The sequence below is a fragment of the Procambarus clarkii genome, chromosome 22 (genome assembly GCF_040958095.1).
Source record: "Procambarus clarkii isolate CNS0578487 chromosome 22, FALCON_Pclarkii_2.0, whole genome shotgun sequence".
In the NCBI taxonomy this organism is placed as follows: Eukaryota; Metazoa; Arthropoda; class Malacostraca; order Decapoda; family Cambaridae; genus Procambarus; species Procambarus clarkii.
The window spans coordinates 7,529,643-7,551,458 of record NC_091171.1 but is presented as its reverse complement, the minus strand read 5'-3'; the positions used below and the strand labels follow the sequence as shown (position 1 = coordinate 7,551,458).

Below are 21,816 nucleotides of genomic sequence, written 5' to 3'. Positions count from 1 at the left end.
AATTTTTTTTATTGGAGTTAAAATTAACGTAGATATATGACCGAACCTAACCAACCCTACCTAACCTAACCTAACCTATCTTTATAGGCTAGGATAGGTTAGGTAGCGGAAAAAGTTAGGTTTTGTTAGGTAGGTTAGGTAGTCGAGAAACAATTAATTCATAAAAACTTGGCTTATTAGGCAAATCGGGCCTTGCGTAGTAGGTTGAGAAGTGAGTTCTGGCTACTAGGTACGACATATATATATATATATATATATATATATATATATATATATATATATATATATATATATATATATATATATATATATATATATAATATATATATATATATATATATATATATATATATATATATATATATATATATAATGTCGTACCTAGTAGCCAGAATGCACTTCTCGGCCTACTATGCAAGGCCCGATTTGCCTAATAAGCCAAGTTTTCCTGAATTATAATATTTTCTCTAATTTTTTTCTTATGAATTGATAAAGCTACCCATTTCATTATGTATGAGGTCAATTTTTTTTATTGGAGTTAAAATTAACGTAGATATATGACCGAACCTAACCAACCCTACCTAACCTAACCTAACCTATCTTTATAGGTTAGGTTAGGTTAGGTAGCCGAAAAAGTTAGGTTAGGTTAGGTAGTCGAAAAACAATTAATTCATGAAAACTTGGCTTATTAGGCAAATTGGGCCTTAAATAGTAGGCTGAGTAGTGCGTTCTGGCTACTAGGTACGACATATCTATATATATATATATATATATATATATATATATATATATATATATATATATATATATATATATATATATATATTGTGACGATAATCTCCTTCAAGAGATTGAGCCTGCTCTTCCCTCCACAATTACGTCGTTGTGGTTATATAAAACGACTATGGAAGACATGTCCAACAGAAACAACAACACCAGCAAGGCTTGCCAGGGTGAGCAAACGTATGCAGCCAGCCACCTGTTCGGACTCAAACCACCAAACTACATGTTGATCGCTACCGGCTCCGCTGATTGGTCGCCGGTCTGGCTGCACCTGCACTCGCCCCCCATACTACTTGATGTCTGGGGTCGCCCCAAACCCCAGACTCAGAATGTTCAGTGCTCTCGTTGTCACCACTCCTCCCAGCTAGACGCTAGCGTGTACTGAGAGAAGTGGTGGCTTTAAGCCAATATTCCAAACACCTCCCATTTACTTTGTATTGCACTTCTTGTTATTCTGCCTTAACGTAACTTTTCATTGTGTCATTTAATTATTCTTATTATTTTGATTGATTGATTTTATTATAAGAATTTGTTTGTGCATTTTATTCATGTTTTGATTTATTTAACGTAATTAAAATTTCATTGTTAAAGTTTACTTGTGTTTTGTGTGTCTTCTCCTTACCTTACCACAGACGAAGTTCCAGTTTTTCTATTTTTTTTATAACTATGTGACGAGGCCATACCCCTAGCCTTAAACAGCCGAACACCAACGCGTTACCGTCACAATATATATATATATATATATATATATATATATATATATATATATATATATATATATATATATATATATATATATATATATATATATATTTATTTATTTCAACAATATTAAATTAGAAGAGTATGACAGCTTGCTGAAATCAACACTAGAAAAAGCCCTCAATCTTTCCCTCAGCGACTCACAGACTCACAGTGGAAACGGGCCTCCCTTCCTGTCAAACTCGGGGGCCTTGCCGTGCGCACAGCAACACAAATTGCTGTACCAGCGTTCCTGTCCTCTTCAGTGGGGTCTGACAACTTGAAGGAAATCCTACCTGAGCACCTAGTTCAACAGGCAGGGGTGCATGATCCCAGCTTCACAGACTGCACAACCAAATGGATCTCCCTCACAGGACCAGCACCCCAACCACCGCCTTCTGAAGCCCATAAGCAATCCAGCTGGGATCGCCCCATTGCCGACCAAGAAGCTGCAACTTTGCTAGAAGCTGCGACAACACCACATGACACTGCCCGACTTAGAGCTGTAGCAGCTCCCCATGCAGGTGATTTCCTATTAGCAACCCCAATGTCAGCAACCGGCACCCGTCTCACACCACAGGCCCTCCGAATTGCTGTGGCTCTCCGCCTAGCTGCCCCAATCCACACCGAATACAGGTGTATTTGCGGCGAGGCAGAGGCCGACAGATATGGACGGCATAGCCTTCTTTGCCAAAGGACGGGAGAATGGCATGCAAGACATGGCGAGGTTAATGACATTATTAAGAGAAGCCTTACCACAGCCGGTTGTCCAGCAGAGAGAGAGCCCCGTTACCTAATGTCCCGCAACTCTGATGAGCCTGTCGGTCACCCAGACGGAATTACGGTGAACCCCTGGAAGAATGGTAGACAGTTGGTGTGGGACTACACTTGCGTTTCAACTTTAGCCAATACCTATGTTGACTTCAGTGCTACACAAGCAGGAGGAGCTGCCAATCACCGGGAAGCGGCCAAGTCACGTAAATACAGAGACCTTGAGCACCACTACAATTTTGTCCCCATTGCCTCAGACACACTTGGTGCCTGGGGTAAAAGTGCTGCTAGCTTTTTTAAGGAGTTGGGGTCTAAGCTAATCGAAACAACTAGAGACCCTAGAGCTGGCAGTTTTCTTTTTCAGCCCTTAGTGTGGCAATCCAGAGAGGAAATGCTCACTGCATCCACGGTTCCTGCCCGCCATCTGAGGAGCTGGAGGAGCTGTTCAACATGTGACAAGCAGCCTTGTACCCTGCATGTAATCAATATTGTAACTTTTTTGTGTAATGACATTTTCAAATAGTTAGATAAATATACACACTTAACAAAAGAATAGGGGTGGTAGGAGAAGAAAATATCAGTGTTCAGTGAGGATCCACAAGGTCTTCTCTGAGTACTCTTTATTTTCTTCTCTGAAGCTATGGGTCCCTACACTTGCACCAGAGGTGGTACCCCTTCTAGGTATATATATATAATATATATATATATACATATATATATATATATATATACATATATATATATATATACATATATATATATATATATATATATATATATATATATATATATATATATATATATATATATATATGTTTCATTGAATATGACCGCATATTCTGTATTTATTATTTTCTGGTTTAGGGCTTCTATCTCTCTAACTATTTTCTTAGCATCAGGGCTTAATTGGAATAGGAGTTCTCCAAAACTCATTTTCGTACTTTTAAGGTGAAGAAAAGAAGTGATTTACTATAGAGTGTATTACACTTATTTGTATAATTTGCACGACGTTTCGAACCTCCATGGTTCATTCTCAAGTGAACAGATCTTACAATACTAGTTGATTTTATACCCGCATTAGGTCAGGTGATAATACAATGAAGTTGAAAAACATGGGGGGATACATAAGGGATAAACATAGGGGCTGCAGAAGGCTTATTGGCCCATACGAGGCATCTCCTATCTAAACACAAAGATTAATCCAGTGTAATTGGCCTGTTATGTTGGACATTGTCTTCTGTGTTGGCATCGATATGTTCTTGTCTTGTCCTTACTCTCATGGTGGGTAGAGTAAATAGTTCCGTGATTTGGGTGTTCATGGTAGGTCGCTCTATTCTTATGTGAATTGCCTCAAGAATTTGTAATCTTCTTGAATCTTGGGTTTTGTCTATTATGCAAGTATTCTTGTTCAACATTTCTCTTGTTAGAGTAATGTCATGGGCTTGTCTCATGTGATTCCTAGGGGCACCAGATTGAAGATGGCATGTCAAACGCCTCGTCAGCTTGGTCGACGTCATACCTATGTACTTACATTGAAGGCTACATCCTTCGTGGGGGCAAGTGTACATGTATACAACGCTTGACTGCTGTAGAGGGTTCTCCGTCGGCTTCGGGCTGTTTTTGATAAGGAGTTCGGAAGTCTTCTTGGTTTTGTAGAATATTATCAGGTTTATGTTTTGGTTAGGAGTAGTGCTTTTTACTCCTTTACGGATTATTTCTTTCATTATTCTTTCCTCTTTTATATGTTCACTGTGCATGGTTGATTTGTAATATAATTTTATTGGGGGTGTTGTGGTTTCTATTCTAGGTTCTGAATTATACCAACGGTCCAAGTGTCTTCTTATAGCAGCGTTTATTTCCGCGTTGCTATATCCGTTGTTCACCAATACCTGAGTTACTCTTTCAAACTCTCTACTCACGTTGCTCCATTCAGAGCAGTGGGTAAGCGCTCGACGAATATAAGCATTGAGAACACTGGCTTTGTATCTTTGGGGGCACTCACTTCTACCGTTCAGGCATAATCCTATGTTGGTGGGCTTGGTATATACGTTGGTGCTTAAAGAGGTTCCTGTTACATATATAAAGTGAACATATAAAAGAGGAAAGAATAATGAAAGAAATAATCCGTAAAGGAGTAAAAAGCACTACTCCTAACCAAAACATAAACCTGATAATATTCTACAAAACCAAGAAGACTTCCGAACTCCTTATCAAAAACAGCCCGAAGCCGACGGAGAACCCTCTACAGCAGTCAAGCGTTGTATACATGTACACTTGCCCCCACGAAGGATGTAGCCTTCAATGTAAGTACATAGGTATGACGTCGACCAAGCTGACGAGGCGTTTGACATGCCATCTTCAATCTGGTGCCCCTAGGAATCACATGAGACAAGCCCATGACATTACTCTAACAAGAGAAATGTTGAACAAGAATACTTGCATAATAGACAAAACCCAAGATTCAAGAAGATTACAAATTCTTGAGGCAATTCACATAAGAATAGAGCGACCTACCATGAACACCCAAATCACGGAACTATTTACTCTACCCACCATGAGAGTAAGGACAAGACAAGAACATATCGATGCCAACACAGAAGACAATGTCCAACATAACAGGCCAATTACACTGGATTAATCTTTGTGTTTAGATAGGAGATGCCTCGTATGGGCCAATAAGCCTTCTGCAGCCCCTATGTTTATCCCTTATGTATCCCCCCATGTTTTTCAACTTCATTGTATTATCACCTGACCTAATGCGGGTATAAAATCAACTAGTATTGTAAGATCTGTTCACTTGAGAATGAACCATGGAGGTTCGAAACGTCGTGCAAATTATACAAATAAGTGTAATACACTCTATAGTAAATCACTTCTTTTCTTCACCTTAAAAGTACGAAAATGAGTTTTGGAGAACTCCTATTCCAATTAAGCCCTGATGCTAAGAAAATAGTTAGAGAGATAGAAGCCCTAAACCAGAAAATAATAAATACAGAATATGCGGTCATATTCAATGAAACATGTTTGAAAGAAAACCTGCTGCCAGTATACACCAATATATATATATATATATATATATATATATATATATATATATATATATATATATATATATATATATATATATATATATATACATATATATATATATATACATATATATATATATATATATATATATATATATATATATATACATATATATATATATATATATATATATATATATATATATATATATATATATATATATATATATATATATATATATATATATATGTATCTGAAAACTCACACCCCAGAAGTGACTCGAACCCATACTCCCAGGAGCCACGCAACTGGTATGTACAAGACGCCTTAATCCACTTGACCATCACGACCGGACAAAATGAGGTGATAGCCGAGGCTATATGAACCACCCCACCGCCGGCACTCGGATAGTTATCTTGGGCATAGCATTTTACCAAATCACCTCATTCTTTGGGGCACACGTGAGGAACACAAATGCGAACAAGCCTGAATGGTCCCCAGGACATATGCAACTGAAAACTCACACCCCAGAAGTGACTCGAACCCATACTCCCAGAAGCAACGCAACTGGTATGTACAAGACGCCTTAATCCACTTGACCATCACGACCGGACAAAATGAGGTGATAGCCGAGGCTATATGAACCACCCCACCGCCGGCACTCGGATAGTTATCTTGGGCATAGCATTTTACCAAATCACCTCATTCTTTGGGGCACACGTGAGGAACACAAATGCGAACAAGCCTGAATGGTCCCCAGGACATATGCAACTGAAAACTCACACCCCAGAAGTGACTCGAACCCATACTCCCAGAAGCAACGCAACTGGTATGTACAAGACGCCTTAATCCACTTGACCATCACGACCGGACAAAATGAGGTGATAGCCGAGGCTATATGAACCACCCCACCGCCGGCACTCGGATAGTTATCTTGGGCATAGCATTTTACCAAATCACCTCATTCTTTGGGGCACACGTGAGGAACACAAATGCGAACAAGCCTGAATGGTCCCCAGGACATATGCAACTGAAAACTCACACCCCAGAAGTGACTCGAACCCATACTCCCAGAAGCAACGCAACTGGTATGTACAAGACGCCTTAATCCACTTGACCATCACGACCGGACAAAATGAGGTGATAGCCGAGGCTATATGAACCACCCCACCGCCGGCACTCGGATAGTTATCTTGGGCATAGCATTTTACCAAATCACCTCATTCTTTGGGGCACACGTGAGGAACACAAATGCGAACAAGCCTGAATGGTCCCCAGGACATATGCAACTGAAAACTCATATAGCCTCGGCTATCACCTCATTTTGTCCGGTCGTGATGGTCAAGTGGATTAAGGCGTCTTGTACATACCAGTTGCGTTGCTTCTGGGAGTATGGGTTCGAGTCACTTCTGGGGTGTGAGTTTTCAGTTGCATATGTCCTGGGGACCATTCAGGCTAGTTCGCATTTGTGTTCCTCACGTGTGCCCCAAAGAATGAGGTGATTTGGTAAAATGCTATGCCCAAGATAACTATCCGAGTGCCGGCGGTGGGGTGGTTCATATAGCCTCGGCTATCACCTCATTTTGTCCGGTCGTGATGGTCAAGTGGATTAAGGCGTCTTGTACATACCAGTTGCGTTGCTTCTGGGAGTATGGGTTCGAGTCACTTCTGGGGTGTGAGTTTTCAGTTATATATATATATATATATATATATATATATATATATATATATATATATATATATATATATATATATATATATATATATATATATATATATATAATTTTTTATGAAATGTAAGTCACAGCCTGGTCGATCAGGTATCCTTTGAAGGATACCTGATGTCCCTTTAACACTGCACACAGAAATGCCCACAAGGCAAAACACCACTCGGTGCAAAAGCAAAACACTGGCGCCTAAGCAACAGGGAGGCGACCATGCACACACTACACATATCAGCATAAAACTGAGGGTGGTGGTGTGGGCTGACCATGAGCTACCTCCCCCTCCCCCCAAACAAGGGAGGAGGTGGGGCAAAAGAGTTATTGCTACAGTATTTTCAAAACCTTTTGAACATTTGTTTACATTGTTGGGCGAGTTCTTTTGGCAGTTCTTGAGGCTTTGGTCTTTTCTTAAGCCAGCTGTGGTCTGTTGTTTTGCTGTTGGTTCTGGCACTGGTCTGTTTTGGTTCTGGCTCTTGGTCCCCGATAGGCCACAGAGAACTCGGCGGCTGATGTGACTTAGTAATTGTCACACTATCAGTGATAGTAGCTTCAGGGAGCCACAAGGTGCTCTCCCCAAGGAAGTTAAAACTTTTAAAGAGAGGGTATGAGGCATCATGGTGTGTCTTCATCCAAATCATCCATTAGGCTCTACTGGGGAACCAGAGCACAGAGTAATGGTGCAAGAGGCAACATAGGTCTTGTTTACCAAAACATTTTTTTAGCTTATAAATATATAGATCCTTTGACTCCTGAACTATGTGGCTATTTAAAAGTACTACATTGAGGTGTGCATGAATCAAATTAGAAAATAATTGCAAATAGCGATTTGAGCTTGGGAGAAATTTACAGATGGTAATTGGAGCAGAGTAAGTGTTAACACCAACAGGCAAGTAGTGTAGTATCAAACTGGAACTGAACTGCAGTATAAAGAGAAAATTCCCTATGACCAGTTTGATTTGGTGTCACAGTTTGGTTCTGAGTAGAGGAGCAAAGTTAAATGTTAGTTATAATCTTTGAAGGTTGCACATAATTCTACTTGGGTGCAGGTGCATAGACTGAAGGACACATTCATGTGGATTAGGAAGCATTCACTGTGAACAGTTAAGGTTAGACACATCAAACTTTACATCTTGACTACAGTTACAGTATAGTACTCTACTTTTGTTTGATGAACAAGATCCAGTCCTCAAGCTATTTTCTGTCTCTTGGCTCCCTGCAGCATATGCTAGATGAGATTTGTAGAATTTTTTTCTGTATATAAATGAGTTGGTTACTGAACTTAATTTAAAGTAGTAAGATTTAACATTAGTTGTTGTCTTTTGGTGTCATTATTAGGTACTGAAGGTTTTCTGGCTGACTCGCATTACCAAAGTTTGCCACGGTTTTGTTGCCTCTTCAGCATTTCTGTCTTCTGCATGTATGTAGCTAAGCTGTTTCACTCTGATTTCCTTATCTTGAGGTTATCTTTAGACGATTTTGGGGCTTGGCGTCCCCGCGGCCCAGTCCTTGACCAGGCCTCCTTTTTGTTACACAACCCCAGGAAGCAGCCCGTAGCAGCTGTCTACCTCCTGGGTACCTATTTACTGTTAGGTAACACGGGCATCAGGGTGAAAAACTTTTTGCCCATTTGTCTCCGCCTTCGCCTCTACCGGTAATTGAACTCAGAACCTCAGGACTACGAATCCGAAGCGCTGTCCACTCGGCTGTCAGGTGCCCTAAATGGTTCACATGGTTCATTTCATGAATTGGTGTGGGTTTACCCACACCAATTCTTCCTTCACTTCGTAGCACACTTCATAGCAATCTAGTTCACACTGCTCCTCCTGCTTCTAATGCTGCTGGTGTCTACTCTATTTCCTGTTCATCTTGTCCTCTCCAATACTTTGGCGAAACTGGCCGTACACTGAATGACAGACTTAAAGAACACAAGAGAAGTGTTAAGTCTGCAGACACTAACAATGCTCTCTTCTGCCATGTGAGGGATTCTAATCATCCCATTGATTGGTTTTCCTCCAAAATAATCTTTCCTGCTTCTACTCTACACGGACGCCGTCTTGTTGAATCGGCTCTAATACACAATGTACCCAACATGAACTGCAGTTCGTTTTCCTACTATACCCTCTACTACACCTTTGCTCCTCACCCCTCTCTTGCCTATTTATTGCCTGTTTCTACTTCATCACAATCGACTTGAGAATGGTCCAGGACGGACCGAAACATCGTCGTCCCTTCACCTTCTAGTGTGTGGTCTGGTCAACTTACTTTAGCCACGCTATTGTGACTTATCGCCTGCTAATTCTTCCTTCAAGATTGCTTCCTACAAGACTAAGCAAGAGTAATAATTATTAATTAATTATATTTTTATTATAATAATATAATTGTTGTAATAAATAATTATTACTCTTCTTCTGCTTGGTTTTGAAGAAGCCGACCTTGGGTGAAAAGGGGCTGTGACGTTCTCTGTCTGGACCCCGTAGCTGCGGGACTCAGAAGTCCATCTCCAGGGGGCTCGGAAGTCTACTTCCAGGGGGGGGCTTGGAAGTCCACCTCCAGGGGGGGGGGCTTGGAAGTCTGCCTTCAGGGGGGGCTCGGAAATCTGCCTTCAGGGGGGGGGCTCAGAAGTCTGCCTTCAGGGTGCTTGGAAGTCCGCCTCTCGGGGGGGGGGGGGGGGGCTCAGAAGTCTGCCTTCAGGGGGCTTGGAAGTCCGCCTCTCGGGGGTGGGGGGGCTCAGAAGTCTGTCTTCCAAGGGGGGGGGCTCGGAAGTCTGTCTTCCAAGGGGGGGGGGCTCGGAAGTCTGTCTTCCAAGGGGGGGGCTCGGAAGTCTGTCTTCCAAGGGGGGGGCTCGGAAGTCTGTCTTCCACGGGGGGGGGGGCTTGGAAATCCGCCACCTGCGGGGGAGGGGGGCTGGAAAGTCCGCCTTCCGGGGGTGGGGGTTCGGACGTCCGTCTTCCCGGGGGGAGGCTTGGAAATTCGCCACCCAGGGGGGAGGGGGGCTCGAAAGTCCGCCACCCGGGGGGGTGAGGGCTCGAATGTCCGCCTCCCGGGGGGGGGGGCTCGGAAGTCTGCCTCCCGGGGGGATGCTCGAAAGTCTGCTCCCGGGGGGGGGAGGGGGCTCGAAAGTCTGCTCCGGGGGGGGGGCTCGAAAGTCCGCCTCCCCTCTCGAAAGTCTGCCTCCCGGGGGGATGCTCGAAAGTCTGCCTCCCGAGGGGGGGGGGGCTCGGAAGTCTGCCTCCCTGGGGGGGGGGCTCGGAAGTCTGCCTCCCGGGGGGGGGGGGTCTCGGAAGTCCGCCTCCCGGAGGGGGGGGTTCTCAGAAGTCCGCCTCCCAGGGGGGGGGGGGCTCGTACAGCCCAGGATCTGCTTCATGATTCTCGGGTGGTTCTTCTCTGGCCCCAACCACAACAGTCTCCAGGTTTGGAGTCCTTGTGCCTTCTTTTAACAACTTTGAGGTAACCTTCGGAGTTGGAGCCCCTAGGGCAGTTCGATGTTACCTTCAACCTCGTTCTGACAATTCCTGTGATGGCGTTGAAACCAATCGTATTGACATTTGCCTTTCCATTGGAGACTTTCGGTGACTTGGAGAGGGGGTGACCTGCTGCATGGGTAACAGCTTCTCCCCCATATCAACTTACCCTGGCTTTGCGCCCTGGAGAGGCCACTCCAGACCGACAATCAGCACACGACTACATAGTCTCCTGAGACTGATGGATGCCTACTATTACCTGTTCTCATCCCATCCAGGTAGAATAATTAAGCGTATCAATAAATTGTAGAAGTTCCACATTCACCCTGACATTACATACAGAATACCATTTTTCTTCATTACCTTATGTACTGTACAATGTGTACAGTGCATCCGGATTCGTTCTCAACTCACTATTGGGAATTTTGGGTTCAAATCCTGGGTGGGACAGAAATGATTGGGCCCATTTCCTATCACTTAATGCTCTGTTCACCTAGCAGTGGATTGGTATCCAGGAGTTAGCTTGTTGTGGGGTTGCATCCTGGGAAGGGTCAGTAATTCGACCCTCCCAAGGATGCCAAAATTATTATTTACTTTTGGTCATTCACTTTCAGACACATCAAATTTATCACCCACAAACCACCATAAATTCTGACGCATGCCTTGGTGAAGTTTATTATTTAGTACTTCATTCATTCCTTTCATGTAGTAGATTCACACCTTTTCCTAATAAACTTTTACAGATAATGTAGATAGGGCATCTAGCAGTGTATATGAACCAAAAAGCAAATGGGCAAGCTACATAACACCTGAAGCAGATAACAGTGAAGAAGATACTGTAGCAGACACAGCTCCTGGGATATCTTTCAGGTATGTTATCAATTTATTATTGTGCACATTCTTGTCATACCTTCAATGAATTTGACTTAGATTTTAGATTGTTACAAATCTCATTACATTTCTTCTAAATAACATCTGAGCCGCTTCATTGGTTTAATCCTGCAACTGCACTTCACAACAAGGGTTGTTTTAGGCCTATCATAAAGTTTAAAACTCCCACACATACCTGTGGCTCACATTTACTTTCTCAGTTCTCCAGTAACCATCCCCATTTTGAAAAAAAAAATCCAGAGTCCCTCACTTTCCATCTAGGACCTTAGTAGGAAGATTAGGACCATGTCTTGTACATCACCATCTAGTGTCGGATTGTGATGGGTGGCCATGTTAGGAGCCATTGAAGTTTTTATGAACAGTAAATAATTACCATGTATATATATTTACAGGCAAACTGTGTGCTATGTGCAGTTATAAGATTTAGGCTTATAAATATATATACAGTGTATATTAGGATGAATAAATACATGGTTTGCATATATTTATACTTATAACATCACCATTGGCACATCAATGCAACGTGTTTGAACGAAAAAAGTAAATAAAGTGAGAAACAATGACAATAGACAGTGATTCTTGTGCGGCACCTCACCTCATTTTTACCGAAAAAGTGCAACTTCTCCAGGGCCACTACAGCTAAACCACAAGTGATAGAGACTATGTTTATTATTATTATTACAGTATTTAGGGTAAAAAAAAACTACATTTGTGTATTTGTGAAATTTTTATTTAAGGAATTTACACCAAGTCTTTTGCACTCGCCTGAGTGCTACATCAAGGTGTTGAGTGTGTGATTAGGATGAGACATGAATTGTCAACTTCTAATTAGGCGTTGAGATGTAAATTTCATCCTAATCACACACTCAGACCTTGACAAAGTACTCATGAGAATGTGAAAGACTTGGTGTAAATTCCTTATATAAATTTTCAAATACACAGAGTAGGTTTTTTATATAATGTTATTATGTCTGTGAGAAGACATTACCATTACTAATAATTATTATTATTATTATTATTATTATTATTATTATTATTATTATAATAATAATAATATTATATACAGTGGTACCTCGGTTTAAGAGTTTAATCCGTTCCTGGAGACAGCTCGTATTCCGAAGCTAATTTCCCCATAAGAAATAATGGGAAATGAATTAATCCGTTCCTGACTACCCCAAAAACCCCACATCAAACTAAATTTTATACCATCATCTTTCGAATGATCTCTTGTTTCTCCTCTATTGTCATCCTCACATGGGCTTTCTTGCCTTGATCCTTACCACTGGCTTTCTTGGGACCCATGGTGAGATATATAATAACTTTTATGGTCAAATGACCAAAAATCCAACAAAACACTGAAAATCTGGGTGAAGAATTGACATGGGATAGTCACTTGGCACTGGTAAACTGAGGGGCGGAGGGGCGACGATCGCCGTACCACCACGCTCTAGGTCGGCCTGAACGTGTATCAACAAACACGCATTCCGAGGTAACCCTCGCCTTCCTAGGCACATTTTTCGAGGAAATCCGGCTCATATTCCGAAAAACTCGTATACAGGGACACAGACTTGGAAGGTGAAGCTGGAGGAGGCAGAAGTCACACTGCAGCAAGCTCCTGGAAATATCGAATTACCTAAGTATTGGGCACAGGTTGAGGGCTACAGTGGTGTCCCTGGTTACATAAAGGTTCAGGGAAGAGTAAAAGCAAATAAAATACAATAAACAAGTAAAAGTGAGTGAAAATAGCCGAGTGGAAAAGTTTGTTTTGGTCTAGAACAAAATCAAAGATGGCCGCCGCCACCACCCCCACTGAGAATGTAGACACACCATCAGATGATGGTTTCAAAGGATTCTCACCACAAGATATAAGGAAAGGAGGTGTTCTTGGCAGGTTAGAGATAATTGAGGATATGCAAAAGAAGTATGAAGAAAAAGTGCTTAAATTGGAAGAGGACAATGGAGCTCTTTGGAGTGAGCTTTGCACTCTAAAAGGGAGTATTCTTCAGCAAGGTAAGATTATTACTGCATTAACAGACAAGGTAACAAATCAGGAGGAGCAAATCAAGGAACTAGTGAAAGAAAATGAGGCATGGAAAGTGAAGTGTGGTGACTTTGAAGAAATAAACAAGAAAATAGACTCATATGGTGAACAACTCCAAGCAAGCCTAAGGGCTAACATAGAGTTAGGTAAGGATTTCCAACTGGAAACTTCACTGACAACTCACATAGAGGAGGTGAATAAAGAACTAGAAAAGTATAAAGAAGAAATAAAAGCGACATATGCTGAAGTTGTAAAAGAGAAAGAGACTATCAAAGAAGTGTGTTCGGAAGTCAAAACCAGAAATGACCAACAAGAAGCAGAAATTAGGCAAGCAATTAGGAAAGAACTGGTTACCAACAGTAAACTAGTACAAAACACTGCAGATAGAACCAAGTCCATAATCATTTTTGGATGTTTAGAGAAGGAAATTTCATCTAGGGTGGACCGAGCGGCAGAAGAGATGAAAATCATTGAGAAAATAGTAGGTTTAGGAGAAGGCTCAAAGGAAAATGTCTGTGATTTTAGAAGAATAGGAAAATATGAGAAAGAAAAGAACCGCCCCTTAAGGGTGACGTTTAATGGAGTGAAAAACATGATGGAAGTGCTAAGAAATGCCAGGAAACTGCAGAGTGATGAGGTTGGCAAATTATGGTCAATAAGACGAGACCTCTCCAAGGAAGACAGAGAAAAGCTGAAAATGAACCTAATTGAGGCAAAATGTCTAAATGGGGATAGAAATGAAGAAGACAGAAATTCTTTTTTTTACAAAGTGACAGGGACTGGAAAGCTTGTGAAATGGTACATAAAAACAAAGCAACAAGATCAGTAGTGGAAGGGGGAGTAAAGAGCAAAGGAAAAGGGAACATGTTCCTGAAAATTGTATATACCAACATAGATGGAGTGAGGTCAAAAACTTTGGAGTTGCAAGATATAATCCAGCTTAGGGTCCCAGATATTGTTGCATTATCAGAAACGAAACTTGAAGGAAATATAATAAATGAAGTCATATTCCCAAGAGGCTACTTAGTTTGGAGACGTGACAGGAAAACTAGGAAGGGAGGAGGAGTGGCTGTACTGGTGAAAAAACACCTGAAGGTAAAAAGAGTTAATATTTGAAAACCCTCGAGATATTGACATAATGGCATTGCAGGTCTGGAATCAGGATGATAAGCTGATAATTGTAAATACCTACAGCCCACCAGCAAGCAACACATGGACAAAGGAAGAACTGGATGACAAACGAGAGGGCCTCATAATGGTCATGAGAGATATTATTGTACAAGCAGATAAAGATAAATCACGACTGTTGATACTGGGGGACTTCAACTTTAGAGCAATAGACTGGGAGGCCTATGAAGCAAGAACGGAGGACTTTTGGACATGCAGATTTGTGAACCTCATTCTGGAGACATTCTTGTATCAACACATAAAGCAAGCCACAAGAATGAGGGAAGGAGATGTACCGTCAGTACTGGATCTAGTATTCACCAGGAAAGAAGAAGAGATTTTTGACATCCAGTACCTTCCTCCCTTGGGAAAGAGTGATCACGTCCTGTTAGACATTAAATATGCTTTAAGATATCATCTAGAAGAAAATGGGGACATTGAAACAGTTGATAAACTCGATTTAAGGAGAGGCAACTATGGGGAACTTCGAAATTTTTTTAATGAGTGTAATTGGACAGAATTGTTGCTAGGCAGGGAAGTAAATGAAATGTATGCCAAATTTTTAAAACTATACGAGGAAGGCACACAAACATTCATACCAAAACAGAGATGCAGGGCCAGAAAACAGGATTGGTTCGACAGAAATTGTGAGAGGGCAAGAGACCAAAAGACACAAAAATGGAATCAGTATAGGAAGAGGCCAAACCCCCAAACATACCAGCGATACAAAGATGCGAGAAACAACTATACAGCAGTAAGGAGAGAGGCAGAAAGAAATTTTGAAAAAGGGATAGCAGATAAATGTAAAACAGAACCGGGCCTATTCTACAAATTCATAAACAACAAATTGCAGGTAAAGGATAATATCCAGAGGTTGAAAATGGGAAACAGATTCACGGAAAATGAAAAGGAAATGTGTGAAACATTAAATGAAAAGTTCCAAAGTGTGTTTGTACAAAATGAAATCTTCAGAGAACCAGACACAATAAGAATTCCAGAGAACAACATAGAGCGGATAGAGGTGTCTAGAGATGAAGTGGAAAATATGCTAAAGGAGCTCGGGAAGAACAAAGCAGCTGGCCCAGATGGCGTTTCACCATGGGTTCTGAGAGAATGTGCATCTGAACTCAGCATTCCACTTCACCTGATCTTTCAGGCATCCCTGTGTACAGGAATCGTAGCAGACGTGTGGAAACAGGCTAACATAGTTCCAATCTACAAAAGTGGCAGCAGGGAAGACCCCCTCAACTATAGACCTGTATCATTGACAAGTGTAATAGTGAAAGTATTGGAAAAGCTAATCAAAACTAAATGGGTAGAACACCTGGAGAGAAATGATATAATATCAGACAGACAGTATGGTTTTCGATCTGGAAGATCCTGTGTATCGAATTTACTCAGTTTCTATGATCGAGCCACAGAGATATTACAGGAAAGAGATGGTTGGGTTGACTGCATCTATCTGGACCTAAAAAAGGCTTTCGACAGAGTTCCACATAAGAGGTTGTTCTGGAAACTGGAAAATATTGGAGGGGTGACAGGTAAGCTTCTATCATGGATGAAAAATTTTCTGACTGATAGAAAAATGAGGGCAGTAATCAGAGGCAATGTATCGGAATGGAGAAATGTCACAAGTGGAGTACCACAGGGTTCAGTTCTTGCACCAGTGATGTTTATTGTGTACATAAATGATCTACCAGTTGGTATACAGAATTATATGAACATGTTTGCTGATGATGCTAAGATAATAGGAAGGATAAGAAATTTAGATGATTGTCATGCCCTTCAAGAAGACCTGGACAAAATAAGTATATGGAGCACCACTTGGCAAATGGAATTTAATGTTAATAAATGTCATGTTATGGAATGTGGAATAGGAGAACATAGACCCCACACAACCTATATATTATGTGAGAAATCTTTAAAGAATTCTGATAAAGAAAGAGATCTAGGAGTGGTTCTAGATAGAAAACTATCACCTGAGGACCACATAAAGAATATTGTGCAAGGAGCCTATGCAATGCTTTCTAACTTCAGAATTGCATTTAAATACATGGATGGCGATATACTAAAGAAATTGTTCATGACTTTTGTTAGGCCAAAGCTAGAATATGCAGCTGTTGTGTGGTGCCCATATCTTAAGAAGCACATCAACAAACTGGAAAAGGTGCAAAGACATGCTACTAAGTGGCTCCCAGAACTGAAGGGCAAGAGCTACGAGGAGAGGTTAGAAGCATTAAATATGCCAAAACTAGAAGACAGAAGAAAAAGAGGTGATATGATCACTACGTACAAAATAGTAACAGGAATTGATAAAATCGACAGGGAAGACTTCCTGAGACCTGGAACTTCAAGAACAAGAGGTCATAGATTTAAACTAGCTAAACACAGATGCCGAAGAAATATAAGAAAATTCACCTTCGCAAATAGTGGTAGACGGTTGGAACAAGTTAAGTGAGAAGGTGGTGGAGGCCAAGACTGTCAGTAGTTTCAAAGCGTTATATGACAAAGAGTGCTGGGAAGACGGGACACCACGAGCGTAGCTCTCATCCTGTAACTACACTTAGGTAATTACACTTAGGTAATTACTCGTATTCCGAGGTACCACTGTACAAGAGTTTTTACGTTCCTGTAAAGCCACTGGCATGTATAGCATTTCGGGCAGGTCCTTAATCCTTGTGTTGCTAAGGGCTATTTGGCCATTGTCACCCACAGGTGCATAACAAAAAATAAAAAGTAAAAATTTAAATTTTTCTTCTAAACCTGTTAATTTGTGTTCCCTGATCACAGGAAAAATAATAAAAAACTCGTAAGTGGCATATTTTGCCCACTATAGGGCGGGGAAGTCTGGCAAAAAATAGGCGCTGACTCAGCATGCATTGGAGGTGGTCTGCTCAGCCCCAGCTGTCAGGCAGGAGTGGTCACAAAGAGATAATTACCTAATTATTTCAATGTCTCTGATTTATTTTTATTTTTTTTTTTTTGCTGTAATATTATTCAAAAATATGTAATGTGATATATTTATATAATAAAATGTGTAAATCATCGCTGTATTCAAAATTATGGTGTGCATATTATTGATTCAATTATTGTGTTAATAAAACAATAAACAAATACTTTGTTGGTTATTACACTATATACACAGGTTATAAATATGTATCTGCACGTTTTGTTCACCATAACGAACCATTAAGTTGATATTGCGAGTCAAAAAGCAGCGAGGTGTGGCCACCACATCTGCTAGTCAACCTCTCACCGCCACTCCCTTAACACTTTGGCGTGCCCCGCGTGCCACCCCTCAACTGTGCGATTTGGGTCCCAGCGTTTCACGGGAGCGCGCGTTAATTCTGAAAAGTGTACACTCTTCAACTTTGTCACCTTAATTCTCGTCCTACGAGATTAAATTTGGTATCATTGTGTTCGCAATAGAATTCTCTACAGCACTAAATGCATATAAACTCCAAAAGCCCGGCTAATTACCCGCAGCAAACAGAGAAAGTGTGAACGAGTTACCCAGGAGCGCGCAAAAGCGATAAAATGTGTTCACTCTTTTCACTCTGGTCACCTCAATTTTCGTCCTAGGTCTTGCATTTTGGTATCAATGGGTTCGCAATAGAATTCTCTAGAGGAACTTTAGCATATAAAAATAAAAAACCTGGTCACGCTCCACTCGCCGATGAGTTGAAGACGAGCCACGCGTTAGCCGCGAGTGAGCTCCCAGACGCCTTCCAGCTACACTCCCAATTCCTGCCCACAAATGTTTAGTATTTAGTATTTTAGTATACGCAGTATTATAGTTTAGTATTTTTTGTGTAGTAGTTGTACATCACATAAGCATTGTAGATAGCCATTTGCACAAAATTGATGGTCATTTTCTTCGTCCATTTGTGAGTTTTCCTTAAGTGATAATATTTGATCATTTGGTCAAAGTGATCAACACCTTTCATGTTTGTATTGTAGTCACAGATTGCATTCGGCTTACCTTAAGGTTACCTTGAGGTGCTTCCGGGGCTTAGCGTCCCCGCGGCCCGGTCGTCGCCCAGGCCTCCTGGTTGCCGGACTGATCAACCAGGCTGTTGGACGCGGCTGCTCGCAGCCTGACGTATGACGTATGTGACCAGGCTTGTTGACAGTTACCAAACAGTCCCCCAAAAATCGGATAAAAACCTGATTTTTGGCAATTATTTTAGTGGATGACGCAATGCTGCGTCATCCCCGAGATTACCTACAGTAAACGGATGACGCAATGCTGCATTATGCCCGGGCGAAAGTGTTAATGGCTCCTCACTCGCCCACATCCTCCTCCCACCGCCACTCTATCAATGACTCCTCACTTGCCCACATCCTCCTCCCACCATACTGTTTTTGCTTTTATTCATTATATACAGACGTTATATACAAGTATCTACATGTTCTATTCACCATAACTGTTCAACTAAGCTGGTATCGTGCTCAAAGAGCATAGTGGCCACCCATACCCAGCATATCATGCGGATGTCGCCACCTCCCTCACCAAAATGACTTCTCCCAACACTCCTTTTGTTATTACACTATATATACATGTTATATAAAAGTATCTACATTTGTGTTCACCATAATGAACCACTAAGTTGGTATGCTAAGTGGCAGTGGCAGCCAGTGGAACCCTCCCCCCCCCCTAGTTTACTCCTCCCACTACGACGCTAATTATCACAATAATCCTGCTATTATCAGAATCTTGGTCATTTTTATCAGCCGGGGGTCTTCTGTAATACTATCATCGCTAAATAATAGCATGTACATATATATTTTGATACTAGCTGTTCCTGGCCACTCGTTGCTGTGGCTCAGCAACGCGTGGCCAAAGCAACCTTCTCGTCTCCCAGTCCTCCCCACCATTCCACCCTTCCCCGTCCCCATGTCCTCCCAACAATTCCTCACTTCCCCGTCCCATTGTCCTCCCAACCATTCCCCACTCCTCCCATCCCCTTGCCCTCCCCACCATTTCCCCCTTCCCCCTTGCCCTCCCCACCATTTCCCCCTTCCCCCTTGCCCTCCCCACCATTTCTCCCTTCCCCCTTGCCCTCCCCACCATTTCCCCCTTCCCCCTTGCCCTCCCCACCATTTCCCCCTTGCCCTCCCCACCATTTCCCCCTTCCCCTCCCCACCATTTCCCCCTTCCCCTCCCCACCATTTCCCCCTTCCCCTCCCCACCATTTCCCCCTTCCCCTCCCCACCATTTCCCCCTTCCCCTCCCCACCATTTCCCCCTTCCCCTCCCCACCATTTCCCCCTTCCCCTCCCCACCATTTCCCCCTTCCCCTCCCCACCATTTCCCCCTTCCTCTCCCCACCATTTCCCTCTTCCCCTTGTCCTCCCCACCATCCCCCACTCCACTGTCCCCCACTCCACTGTCCCCCACTCCACTGTCCCCCACTCCACTGTCCCCCACTCCACCGTCCCCCACTCCACCGTCCCCCACTCCACCGTCCCCCACTCCACCGTCCCCCACTCCACCGTCCCCCACTCCACCGTCCCCCACTCCACCGTCCCCCACTCCACCGTCCCCTCATTCTCCCCACCATCTCCCACTCCTCCGTCCCATCATCCTCACTACCATTCCCCCCTTCGCAGTCTCTTTGCCCTCCCCGCCATTCTCCATTCCCCGTCCCCACCATTCTCCATTCCCCATCCCCTCATCCCCCAACTCTGCCATCCGTTTGTCTTCCCCACCATTAGCCCTAACCCTGTCCCCTCGTCCTCCCCACCATCGACCACTTCCGTCCCTTGTCCTCCCCACCATCGACCACTTCTGTCCCTTGTCCTCCCCACCTTTCCCTATTCCCTCGTCCAATGCATTCCCAAATGATCTGATGTTCCCATCAGAAAATTGGGAACTTCAAGTGATCTGATGTTCCTATCACTGAAAAATAAGAACGGTTAAAAAAAACGAAATGATAAAAAATGAAAAAATAAAAAATAAACTATACTCACGAAATTAACGGTATGGTAACCTACACAGCTTAATTCCAAAACAGTCACACAAAATAATTAAATCAAAATGAAAATAAATCGAAATCCATGAAAATTCAATTTATCAATGCAATCAGAAACACTAAAATGGAATCATAACATATTTAGTATAGCATGTGTTGCACTTAAATGCAACAGGTGGTGCTGTATTTTTATAAAAAACCATGGATTTACCTGTCACAAGTGTGGCTTCTATGCTTATACTCACGAAATGAACGGTATGGTAAGCAACACAGCTCAATTCCAATGCAATGTCACACAAAATAATGAAATCAGAATGAAAATAAATTGAAATCTATGAAAATTAACTTTATCAATGCTATTGGAAACAATGAAATGAAATCGTAACATATTTAGCATAGCGTGGGCTGCTCTTACATGCAACAGATGGAGCTGTTTTTCAAAACATGTTTTTTCCGTGTCACATGTGTGGCATCTATACGCTAGGTATATAAAAACATGAGTGTTCGATTGGAACGTTGTCAAAATATCAAAGCAATTGGTGAAAAACTTTTGGAGATTACTCGGTGTGTTGATCTTATGTCCAACAGATGGCGCTGTTTTTCAAAAATGCATGTTTTTTCCTGTCACAGGTGAGGCATGTATATAGTAGATATATAAAAAAACATGCGCCTATTTGAATGCAACATTGTGTCAAAATTTCAAAACAATCGGTAAAGAGGTTTCGAAGATTTCCAACATATGAAAAACACTGTTAAAAAAAAAAACATGTTTTTTCCCATATCACGTGACATACATATACTATGTATATAAAAACCTGCTCGGATATCAATGGAATGTTGTGTGAAAATTTCAAAGCAATCGGTGAAGATCTTTCGGAGATTATGGATTTTGAACAAATGAACATTTCCATTTTTATTTATATAGATTTATAGGCGATGCTGTGGTCACAAGCTGAACAGCAGTGCTGTGAGCTCATGCTGCGTGCGCCATCCTTGGTGGCTCACTGAGTACTGAGGCCCTAACACTCAGGAATGTTGCCTACGATTTTTTTTAAATGGCGTTTGTTCACAAGAGCCCTGTTGAAGGTGAGGTGAACCTCGTGTATCCGTGGGCCGTTTAAATATTGCGTAGTAGTCCAACACATCATATGATGTGATGCTCAATTTTGGGTAAGTTACTCAACACATCATATGTGTTTAAGGGTTAATCTTAATTTTCCCCCGGAATACAAC

General features: G+C 42.0%; 1 protein-coding gene across 5 annotated transcripts in view; it reads left to right on the top strand.

Moving 5' to 3' along the window:
* LOC123757258 (uncharacterized) overlaps positions 1–21,816 on the top strand; it is a 97,057-nt gene that overhangs the window by 29,298 nt on the left and 45,943 nt on the right. For all 5 annotated transcript variants that reach the window (XR_011229382.1, XM_069329384.1, XM_045740795.2 and 2 more), the window contains exon 4: positions 11,254–11,380. Coding sequence is in view for 4 of the 5 variants with exons in the window: in XM_069329384.1 (XP_069185485.1) it covers positions 11,254–11,380 (127 nt within the window). In the remaining variant the exon portion in view is untranslated. The remainder of the gene's footprint in view (positions 1–11,253; positions 11,381–21,816) is intronic.